Below are 11,624 nucleotides of genomic sequence, written 5' to 3'. Positions count from 1 at the left end.
TAATCTAAACTGACCCCTCCTTCCATTTAAAATCATAATGTCTTTTCCTGTTGCAACAGGCCCTGCTAAAGTTTGTCTCCAATTTTCTTATAGGTCCCCTTCAAGTACTGAAGTAACAGTAAAGCCACTCTGAAGCCTTCTCCAGGCTGAACATCTCCAGCTCTCCCAGCCTGTCTCCACAGCAGAGGTGCTGCAGCCCTTGGCACATCTTCATGGCCACCTCTGGACGTGCTTCAGCAGCTCCATGCCCTTGTTCTGCTGGGGGCCACAGACCTGAATGCAGCCCTGCAGGTGGAGTTTCATGAGAGTGGAGCAGGAGACAGAATCCCCTTCCTTGACCAGCTGGCCACACATCTCCTCACAGGACCAGATTTCTACTGCTAATACAGCCTGCTGTGTGTGGATAAGGGGGCTGAGGCCCTGTCTCCATACCATGTGTGAGTACACTCTCTAGTTCACTGAGGCACTGGGCTGGGAGCTCTACACTTTAGCCCAGACACCATGAAGGGCTTAAGCCTCACTCAAGTCAGGTGTAATACAAGCAAGTGCCTCAGTTCATCCTTGCCCAACCAGCCTCATCAATTCTCCATAGCAAACCTGCCAATTTTCCACAAGCTTGTCACTGAGAATCAGGAATAAAACTCCTTAACACCAATGTAGTATTAAGAGGCAGGGCTTTACTTTTGGTACCTGATGGACAGGATAACTCTGCCTAAGGTGCACGCTTGGCTCAAGGTGGTACAAGTATTTATTAGCAAGGATATACATATTCCTCAGGAAAGTGTTACAGTTTGTTACTTTAGGTGGCCACAGAGCCCACTGTCTGTGTTGGGCTGATTTGTTCCACTGAGCACTACGCAACATTCCATTAATTGTGACTTCTGTGTAATTGTCCACACACTCACAAGTGCTGTGGTGGCCTGGTCAGCCACAGGCTGGCTAAAGCTGATGCTTCTTTCACCTAGTACCTTCCAGCAAAAGGACAGAATTAGCAAATGGTGAGAAGGAGGCTGGATAGTGAGAGGAAATACACTCACTTACCAGTAAATGGATGCCAACTGCCTACTTGGACATTTGGGGGAAACAGTAGTAGGGCAAAAAGGAGAAATGTTACTGGGGTCCCCAAGAAGGAGCATGGGCCAGCCTAGACTAGATACAAAACACAACACATGAGAGAGCATGGCAGCTGGAGTGAGAAGGCTTTCAGTTGAAGGCCATGCCTTATTTCACCCTGGGAGATGTGTTCAGTCATGGCTTCTCTCTTTTGTGGCTCCTAAGCTGCTCATAGCCACCTGGGGAAGGGGGTTTAGTTAGTAAGAGAACAATTATTCCAACTTTAGTTAATCCAGGCCAACAAAGCCCAAATTACTCAGGTTCTGCTCCTGAGAAAAATAATGTATTATGTGATTTCTTGGAAATGGTGTAAATTTATTCACCTATATGTCTAGTTCTAATCTCAGTGCTGGTGAATCACACTCCACACTCGTGTCCCTAAATCGGGGGGATTGGAGCATTCATGCCCTCAATACTCTCAACATCTGATGACATCCCCAAGCACCCATACTTGCAGGTGAATCAATAGATTACTGTGACTGCAGAGTTTCCTGTTGGGTTTATTGTCACTTTGGGTAAACTTTCATCCTATAAAACCTGACTCCTTGCTCCAGGATTTGAATTGAAGTTTTATGCGTGTTCCTTAGGGCAAGGTTCAAGAAGAGATTTAAATACAAAACTAGGACTTTGATGGATTTTGGATGTTTTCAGCCAAAAGGCCTTATGAACTGTCCCTGCTGATAACCCGCAGAGGTTATCAAGTCCCTTCAGTCTAAGGTAGATTCACACAAACCAGCGTGTGAAGCAGTCCCTTTTGAAGCCCGTTTAGGGATCTGGCCATAATTTACTTTTGTATTATCCTGGAGCTGGATAGAGGAAGGATTGACATACTCTCGTGTTTTCCAAAGACTGAATCCAATTCAATTGCTTGTAAAGGCACTACCTAAAATCACTGAATCTTGAACTTGAAAGTTTTGTTCATCATTTTATGCGTTCTTGTATGTTGTCTGAAATATCTGATCTGGTAAGGTAAAGGGCACTGTAGAATTAGTGATTTCCTTGCCGTGTTACAGAACGCGGTGCTTGGCTGCGCTGCTGACGGGGCAGTTGAAGATGACTGGTTTAATCTGAGCGAGCTCTTGGCGAAAGCCGCGGAGTTCCCGATGGCCGTGACTGCGAAATGCGCCAGGAGTGCCTGTACTTCCACAGGCTTTCCCCGTTCCCTTCCCGTCCTGCCCAGACACGCCGCTGCCGGGAGCCGATGGCTCGGGGGAAGCGGCCGAAGCGGCTGCCGGGCAGGGCCCGGCCGGGGCCAGCGGAGCGCCCTTCCGAGCAACCCCCGCGGCGCCTGCTCGCGGCTCTAGGGGGAAGGGGAGGAGGAAACGCGGGTGGGGACGGGACGGGACAAGCCCTGCTGACGGTGGCCGCGCCCGGGCGAGCGGAGACGAGCGGAGAGGCGAGGAGGGCTGGCGGGCACGGCTCGGCACGGTAAGGGCTGCCCGGAGCCTGGCGGTGCAGCGGGCAGGGCAGAGCGGGGCGCCGGGGGGGCTTTGCTGCTCCGCCGGGGCCGCTCCCGGGCCCGAGCGCTGCCCTCCCCGGGCCGCTCCCAGTGCTCCGGTGCTCCGGCCCGGCTGCGGGGAGGGGGAGAAGCCGCGGCTCTGAGGCTGGTCCCGCCCCGCAGGAGCCCCCGGGGCACCGAGGGCAGGTTGGGGCTTCGCGGGCCAGCCATGTCCCGAGCGGTGCAGTCCCGGTCTCGGTCCCGGGACGGTCCGGGAGAGGCCGTGGGCGACGCCTCCTGCCCTCGGCGATGCGGGCGGGGGCCGAGCGAGGCCGGAGTTTCGCTTTCCCGAGTGTGGCAGGCGGAAGGTGGCCCTTTCCTTAGGGAATGCTCCTCTCGGAGCGGCCCTGCCCTGCCCCGTCCCGGGGAGGGGGTTACTCACAGGATGAAGCCACTCGCAGCATTATTCCAAAACTATTGATTACTTGATAAAAGTAATACTCTAGCCTCTGAAATCGCTCCTGCCGGTGGAACACACCGTGCTTCTTCTTTTACTACTTTTACTTCTACTTTTATTACTGTACTTCGCCAGTATAGAATTCAATGTGACCACAGTGCCGTTGGTTCTTCCTGAAATAATATGTCATAGTCTTTTTTTGTTGTGATTACTGGATTTTATTCTCTCAGAAATGACTGGGAGATTTAAACAACTTTGAGATAGTATTTCTCAGCAGGTTGATAAACTCGGAAGTTGTCCAGAGTTCAGACGAAGTTGGTGGTCCAAGAAGGTGCTGTGTTAGGGCTTTGCACTGCAAATATCCGAGTGCTCTGATAAACCTGTATATCCTGTTGGGTTGTTAAAAGCTTCAACCTGTATTTCATTCTCGGTGTTGCTGACCGGTAGCTGTCTTAGACTCTGATGTGCAGGGAGCCCTCTAAACCACCCCTGGTGTTGGAGGGCAGCTTGGGATTTCTAGTGAAGAGGACTGCGTAGGAATTGTTTAATTTAAGGATTAAATTATGTCAAATTTTAGCAAGAGATTAAGGGAAGAGCATCAACAGATTTGTTTGGCCAGACTAGGTTAGGATAGCTGTAATTGTAAGCAGTTTTTTACTGGTGGGGTTTTTGGTTGGTTGGTTGGTTTTTTACATACCAAGCAGAGAGGTGGGCTATTATCTTCTTTTTCCCTTGTCCCCTGCCTAATTTTCCAGACCTGGAGTGTGAAACACACTTGCACATTTGCACCGGCTGTATGAAGTGATGGTTCAAATATCTCTTCAGAGTTGACATTTAAAGCAGAAGGGATATTAAAAAAATGAAATTGAAAAGCTGAAGTTGTGGTTACATCTACAATATTCAGTAATTTGAAGAGGCTTTTTTGTAGTCCCAATGTCATCTTGATGTTTATTAGGAATTTTTGTTTCAATAGGTAACTTCAAGGAATTCATACATGATTTTAGTTTTTTACCATTCACTGTAGTACATTTTACATGTTATTTGTGCTACAGATGTGAAACTTTGAAAAAAAAAGAAAAGGGATTCCACAAAGTGCTGTGAGGACCTGAAACCTGTTCATGTTTGCCTACAGAAATAGGAAAAAAAAAAGTGAAAGTGCAGAAAAAGCACTGTGATCGCTTTTAAACTGAAATGGTTGTTCAAAACCATTTGGTGGTAAGAAATGAGCATGCAATGTAATTTAAAATCAGTAAATATCAAGACTTGAAGTGTTCATGCTGGAAGTTATATAATTTTGAAATCTGTGAAAGGGCATCATTCAATTTCTTACAACTTGCTTGTCAGTGAAGCAGAGCTGAGGAGCTGAAGTAGCTGTGTGTTTAACCCCACCTGGCAACTGAGCACCACACAGCTGCTCACTCACTGCACCCCTGAAGAAACTGGATTGCTGTGAGAAAACTCAGGGGTTGAGATAAGAACTGTTACATAATTGAAATAAAGTAATAAGAAAAGTAATAATTTAATAGTTGTAATGAAGAGGAAACTAACAGAGAGAAATACAATCCAGCAAGTGAAGCAAATGAGAGCAATTGCTCACCAGCAACCAACCACTGCCCAGCCAGTCACTGAGTCGTATTTCCCTACCAAAAACCTTCCCAGTTTTATTGCTGAGTGTGATGCGTTATGGTCTGGAATATCCCTTTGGTCAGCTGTTCTGGCAGTGTCCCCTCCTGGCTTCCTGTACACCCCCAGCCAACACCAGCACACCAAGTGGGGCCAGTGGATTGTGATTCAGCTCGGTAGCTTAGTCACAAGGAGAAAACTTCTCTTTTCTAAAGAAATCAGATCAGTGTTTTTTTTAAGGTATAGCTGTGAAATACTTGTTGCTACAAAAACTTACTGAGTTTCAACACCTTGGACTGCTGTCCTGTTTCCTCTTCAGTCTGCCAAAGCTGCAGTGTGAGTATGAGAATAGTGGGAAGGAGCAATGTTTGTCCCAGGCTTAGCACAGTTACTGCTCCAGCACCTGTAGGCATGTCTGTTCTTCTGTACCACTCCTGGCCACAGGGCTGTAATACCCACACTTGATTGAGTACACAATTCCCTTTGTAATACACCTTTCCACATTTCTTCTCAATCTGCTGGGAAGACTGTGGGACTCCTGAAATATATAAACATTGGTGTTTGCTGGTGTATTCCCATGCCTCCAGTGCAGCTGATTAGTCCTGTGTAACCTGGAAGAGTGAACAAACCTGTGACAAGTTCTTTATGGAAGAGTTTATAGACTTCACTGAAATCCTGATGAAAGCTGTATTGTGGGAGGAAGGTAATCAACAGTATTCCAGGACTTTTCCATGCTCTGGGAGAGTGGAATGGCTTGTGTCATTGTTGGGGACTTGTGTCCTCGGTCTCACCCAACCTTTGTGTGGATGGAGTGACACCAGTCCTAAACAGACACACCCGAAATTCTTTCTCTTTGCATATTGTCTTTCATACCTGCAAATTGCATCAGTGCAATTTCCCTTCTTTTATTCATAGTAGTAGTGCTGTGGGTAATTGGAGCTCCTATATAACTTTCATAGCACCATAGAATTAGTATTCCAAGTACAGGTTGCCCTTTCCCAGACAGTACTGAGTGAAAAGACCGGCATGTATCCAGAGGGATCGTGTGTGCAGCAACAGAATGGAGTGTGGCTCTTGGAGACTTGTCTGATGGTCCTTAGGAGGAAGGGGGAAAGGGAGATGCTTGCTCAACCTTGATGCCATGAGACCTTGTTCCACAAAGAAAATGGTGGGCAGGCTACAGGAAGTGGGTAGGTGGGGAGGAGGAGAGGAAGTCTGCATTGAACCCACAGTAGTTTCTTGGCAGTGGTCAGCAGTCCTATCCTCTGCAACAAAATAACAATTGGTGGAGGAAAATTTGCCCTACAAACTCATTAAAACATTGCTAAGAAGCAAAAGTGGCAAGGGTGGATATATTAGATATATTTAATGGTTGTAAAAGCTTTGAGTTCAGTTGGATATGCTTAATTGTTTGGGTTTTTTTTTTTCCTTCAGAATAATTACTTCTTTCAAATTACAGCAGAGGTAAATGGTATTTTTTAAATATTAAAGTTTCACCACAAACCAGGCTCATGTTGGTTAGCAACTACCATGTGGCCTATCATACTGCTCTGTTTTTCAGGTGAACAAGAGAGATTAGAAATTGTGTTCTTGGAGAATTGTGAGACTTAGATTGTTTAGTATACTAATAAAGATGCCCCACCTCCCTGCTTTGGTAACTAATAAAGATGCCCCACCTCCCTGCTTTGGTATTTTTAATTTACAAAGGAAGAATTGGTGTTGGGGCAAAGTGTAAACAATTCCCAGTGAAAAAGAATTGGGAAGTAGGCAACAACAACAGTGAAATCAAGATTAACATTTAATACTATCAGAAACAAATACCAGCCAATAATTTTATGCTGGTAAAAGTCCCTTTTAATCTAGTTATCTTCTTGCTGTTGAGTTGAGCCTCATTATTTGTCAATTGCCATTAATAAATAATACCTTTTGTTATGATTTTCTCTCTTTTATGTTTTAGATATGTCTGCTGCCAGTGCCAATCCTGTCCCATCTGCACCACCTTCTTATGAGGAAGCTGTAGGAATCAATGTGAACTATCCTCAGCCCTATCCTGTCCCTGGCCCGGGACAGAAGCCAGATGGGAAGGGAACGAACCTTCCCCCACACGTGGGACAGCCTCCACCAGCAAATAACCCCAGTAAGCCTCCAGAACTCTTCTGTACCTCATGTTAAGGTGGTGTCAAAGTGGTTGTATAATAGGTGTTGTTAGAAGAAGAAAAATTGGGGTTCGCAGGTGTTCAATGCCTGCCAAAAGTACTTTTGAAGAGAATAAGATGAATCAATTATTGTGAATCCCTCAGTGTGCAGTGATATCAGTAACATAATTTGGCTTTCTGCAGTTTTTAGTGCAGCTTTATTTTTAAGACAGTGTATTTCTGCATTAGGAAATGCCATGGTTATTTCTGTCATTGTGTATTTCATTGTTCTGAGCCCTGAATATTTCAGTTATAGATGGTTTAGAGGAAGTTGATTGCTACTCTTTTTTCCTGTTCCTCGTGGAGTAACCAGCCATTCCTCTGCTCAGTTACTGTTCAGACGGTGTACGTGCAGCAGCCAGTAGTGTTCTATGACCGCCCAGTTCAGATGGTCTGCCCTTCCTGTAACCAGGTGATAGTGACACGTCTCTCGTACGACTCAGGAGCTTTGACCTGGCTGTCATGTGGTGGCCTCTGCCTGCTGGGGTAAGTCAACTCCAATTTGCCCTTTTACCTTGACTTTTTTTTAGCTCTAACATGTAACAGAGCTCTGAGCTTTCTCTGTGTGGGACCTGAGCCTTCAATTAGCCTACATCTGCATCTGTGTCCCATCGGCCCTTAAAGCAGTTCTGGAACATTACAGTAATGGGCTCCATAGCCATGTGTGTTCTTCCCAAAGCTAATGGCACCAGTTGTACTGATTGCTTTTGAACAAAATACATTTTACCTTCTTGTGTGTAGAAAAAGTGGTAAAGCAGTGTTTTTCTCTTTTTTTGCCTTTGCAGGTGTATAGCAGGCTGCTGCTTAATTCCCTTCTGCATTGATGCCCTAAAGGATGTGGATCACACCTGTCCGAAATGCAGTGCTCTTGTTGGCTCTTACAAACGTTTATAGCCAGAGTTTGTACATTGATTGATGAAGTTGTTTAGCACCTCTACAAGCCGTCTCTGAAGCTTTATGGAGACTTTCCATTTTTCTGTGCATCCTGTCACTGGAAAAGAATAAAAATAATGTTTATTGCTAGATGGTTTGAATACACAATTGCTTGAGAGGAGTCTCACTTAGGTCTGTGTAAAGCATACCTAATCTGTATGGGCCACTCAGTCCAGCACCAGTGGAGAGCAATGGAGTGTTTCCCTTTTTGCTTAATACAGAACAGGTTGGTGATATTCTTCAGTTAATCTTGTCTCGGGCATGATGCACATTGTGCTTGCATTGAGACTGTAAAGTCTCAGCACAGAAGAAGAGGACATGTATGGAGAACTATTTAGGCTCATGCTTTGGCAGCAGCACTGTTTACAAACTTGCAGGGAGTTGCCTCAGGGACAGGTGTTCCTCTTTGAAAAAAGAAATCTTTTGTTGTCATCTTTTCATGAGCACTAGCATTCATTTTAAAACTTTTGTAGTTTGAAGAGAACCAAACCTGAAGGCTTCTTCCTTCTTGGAGGTAGCTTTTCCAAATGGACAATTCAGGTGGTTGTGCAAAAACAGTGAATGAATCTAGTATCTGAATTTTCTTGCCAGTTTCAATTCTACTCATGTTTCTAATCTGAAGTAAAGATGTTCATATAGAAGATATTTGTTCAGTGGTTTTTGTTAGGCTGCTGATTGAAAGTGTGTGAAGTGTTTTCTTCACACCAGTGGAATTGCCCAGAGAGCCTTGGTTAGAGCATTGGAAAACTTCCTTGTACATTTACGTAAGTCAGCTGACTGACCATAAACAAACCTCAGCCTTATCTTAAGGCTCAAATTCCACCTGAAACACATAAATAAAACACAGACTTTTAGTTGTTGATCTGCTCATTAATTATTCTTTCTTTATTAAGAAGGTAAAGTGTGTGATAAGGAGTTTCTCTGATTTTTCTAAATTAAATGAAAGATGAGTTCTGCTTTTAGAAACTTAAGCTGGATATGCTTATTTAAGATGATAATCACAAAAAATTAGGGAATGAGGCTCTGAGGGTTATAGTAATTTCTGTGTTATAAGCAACTGGATCAAACAATATTTTGATGCATATCACAGAATCCAAACTACAAAATCAACTGGGTTAGAAAAGACCTTTGAGGTCATCATATCCAACCTGTGTCCTAATGCCACCTTATCAACCATACTGTGGTGCTGGATACCACACACAAGCTTTTCTGAAATACCTCCAGGGACAGTGACCCCACCATCTCCCTAGGCAGCCCATTCCAAAGTCTGATCACCCTTTCTGGAAAAATCTTCTTCCTAATGTCCAACCTAAATGATACCTGTCCAGAAAAGGCAGACAGGTGTTTAAACAAGGCTGTGTTGGTATTAATAGCTGTAAAAGTAAAAAACTAAAATAAATACAAATAAAAAATACTGCAATTACTGTTCTTGCCAAATGTGCCTTCTGTATATATTTGGTATAAGTTAGTTTTTCAAAAGTCTTTCAACACTTTATGTTTGAAATCCAGTAATTTTGTAGATCGTGTACAATCTCTAGTCCTTGTCTTAATTAGGTTTTGTAAACTGATGCTGCTTGTGAGCCAGTCTGCAAGTGATTTAAGAGCTTCCTTGTGTATTTGGAAAAGGTTTCTGGTCTCCTCATGCCATAAGAATGTACATCAGGAGCTACTCACTGGCAAGAGTATGATGGAGATAAAAAGCTGGTGGTTTTGTAGCTTTCCATGCTGATGATGTGGTACCAACAAGTGCTTTTGTCTGCTGGTGCACCACCATAGTGCTCACTCTCTGTATTCTGAAGGGCTTGGGTGATGCTACATTGAATTTTCTGTTCTGGTGACATGAGCAAGTCCTGTGCCTTACTGGGTGTCACAGAAAATGTGCTTCTTGTCAGTTTATTGTCAGAGCAACACAGAAAGAAGCAGTGAAGCTCGCAGTGTTTCCAAAATTGGGATTTGCTTGCAAGGTGGAAAGGATTTTTAATTCTTTTAGTACCTTGTCAGTCTGATCTGGATAATCCTGCTATATATTCATTTGGCAAGTCTTCCAATTGTTATTACCTTAGCTCCCCTTTTCTCTTCAAAGTGATGATTGGAAAATCTGAGGTGGTGGCACCAGAATGCAAAACACCAAAAAAAAAATTTTTTTTTGATTTATGTGGACGGTCCATTGATTCTCTTTAAGTTCCTTGTATGGATTGAGAATAGGACACACAATGTTGGCAGCTCTTCCTTCCAATTCAGCATTTTGCAAGGCTTTCTGCTGCCCCTTCTGTAGCTGTGTTTCCTTAAATGCAAAGCCTGTGTTTGTTCTCTTGTGTATGAAATAATCTACAGACTGTGCCAAAGTAACCTGCTTTGTTAAACCTACCTTGGACAAACAAGTGCAGGATATAACTTGCTTTGTGTGAAAGCACTTTGTGTTTGATTATGTTGAAATTACAGTTTATTTTTAAAACTGACTCTAAAATAAAAGCTTTGTCTTTCCTATCTAGTGCTTGTAATTGGAAAATTATAATATTTGGAATGTTTCCAAACACATGGATGGCTGAAATGTTAAAAGAAGAAACGTAATTACAGGGAGAAATTTTTCAGAGTCTCACCTGGGCCAAGTCTCTGATAAATGGCACCATGTGCCATGCAGACCAACTGTCCCACACAGAGCCACACTGAAAATGTGTTGTTTTCCTGCAACTCGGGCCTAGAAATATTTTTTCAATTAAAACTTTTGGGTAAAACTTCCACTTGCAATGCTGAGATTGCAAGCTGAGAGGGCAAGGTCGCTCCTGAGACTCCCTTTTCTCCAGGCTGAGGCCCCCCAGCTCCCTCAGCTGTTGCTCATCAGAGTTGATGATGAGCTCCACTGCACGTCTTGGTCAGCAGCAGCAGCTCAACGTCCTTCTTGGTGCGAGAGGTCCGAAACTGGACAGCGGACTGGAGGTGCGGCTCCATCACCCCGTTTCCCCGCAGCCATCCCTGACCCATTCGCTCTGCCCGGCTGTGCCTCGGGCTCCTCGGCTGCTCCTCGGAGCTCGGAGGGCGAGTTTGGGGCCGGTCCGCCGGGGAGCGGCCGCTGCCAGAGCCCTGGGGCGGACAGGTGGCCCCTCCATCGCTTAACTGCGGCTGGGAAAGCGCCCTGGAAAGTGGTGGTGCCTCGCAGCGCTTCGCGGCGTTTTCCCCACAGGGGTGGCGGGCGTTCGTGCTGCTGCCTCAGGCCGTGCCCGGCGCTGTGAGGGGCCCCTGGCCGCGGGCTCCAGGCGGTGCCCGGTGCTGTGAGGGGGCTCAGGGACACACCCGGCGCTGTGAGGGGGGCCCCCCGCCGTGGGCTCCAGGCGGTGCCCGGTGCTGTCGGGGGGGCTCTGGGCCGTGCCCGGCGCTGTGAGGGGCCCCTGGCCGCGGGCTCCCAGCGGTGCCCGGCGCTGTGAGGGCTCCGCGGGCTCGGTTCGGGGCCGTAACCAGGCGGAGCTCCCGGCCATGGGAGGGCTGCGAGCGCAGGGAGGCGGAGGTGCGGCGAGCACACAGGTGGGTGTGGGACCCTGGCCAAGGGCACTTCCCTCCTGCTTTCGGCTTTTAGGGCTAACGTCAGTGTTACAATAGTATTAATTTAATATTATTTGTGGGGCTTATGCAAAGCGGACTTTGCCAGTTTGTTGTAAAAGCTCAGGCTTTCTTGGCAATAATGGTGAACAGTTCTCTGGTGTCCAGGACAGGCTTACATTGTGTGACAGACGGTACTTTTTATTAAATTCATTTTCCAAACTTGAGTACCGTATCCATTAAAATGAATGAATACTTTTCTGAGACTTACAGCCAGAGTGGGTCTCTAGTGTGTCATAAAACCAGTGTGTTTCCAGCACGTGTCAGATTT

General features: G+C 45.7%; 1 protein-coding gene across 2 annotated transcripts; it reads left to right on the top strand.

Annotated features, from left to right (window-relative positions):
- The first annotated feature begins 225 nt into the window (after positions 1–225).
- LITAF (lipopolysaccharide induced TNF factor) lies at positions 226–10,246 on the top strand. 2 transcript variants are annotated; one of them, XM_066560885.1, is made up of 4 exons: positions 226–437; positions 6,589–6,768; positions 7,156–7,312; positions 7,612–10,246. In XM_066560885.1, the coding sequence occupies exons 1-4, from the start codon at positions 278–280 to the stop codon at positions 7,718–7,720; spliced, it is 606 nt and encodes a 201-aa protein (XP_066416982.1). In that variant the 5' UTR covers positions 226–277; the 3' UTR covers positions 7,721–10,246. The 2 variants fall into 2 exon arrangements, with proteins under 2 accessions (XP_066416982.1, XP_066416983.1); XM_066560886.1 differs by lacking the exon at positions 226–437 and adding an exon at positions 2,447–2,541.
- The last annotated feature ends 1,378 nt before the right edge of the window (positions 10,247–11,624 follow it).

This window comes from Molothrus aeneus, chromosome 16 (assembly GCF_037042795.1).
Source record: "Molothrus aeneus isolate 106 chromosome 16, BPBGC_Maene_1.0, whole genome shotgun sequence".
NCBI lineage: Eukaryota > Metazoa > Chordata > Aves > Passeriformes > Icteridae > Molothrus > Molothrus aeneus.
This window is presented reverse-complemented; position numbering and strand designations above follow the sequence as displayed.

Coding starts and splice junctions, on each gene's coding strand:
- LITAF (XM_066560885.1), top strand. CDS start 278: ATGCAGCCCTGCAGGTGGAGTTTCATGAGAGTGGAGCAGGAGACAGAA. Junction 438..6,588: donor GCCCTGTCTCCATACCATGT/GTGAGTACACTC, acceptor TTTATGTTTTAG/ATATGTCTGCTGCCAGTGCC. Junction 6,769..7,155: donor TCCACCAGCAAATAACCCCA/GTAAGCCTCCAG, acceptor TCCTCTGCTCAG/TTACTGTTCAGACGGTGTAC.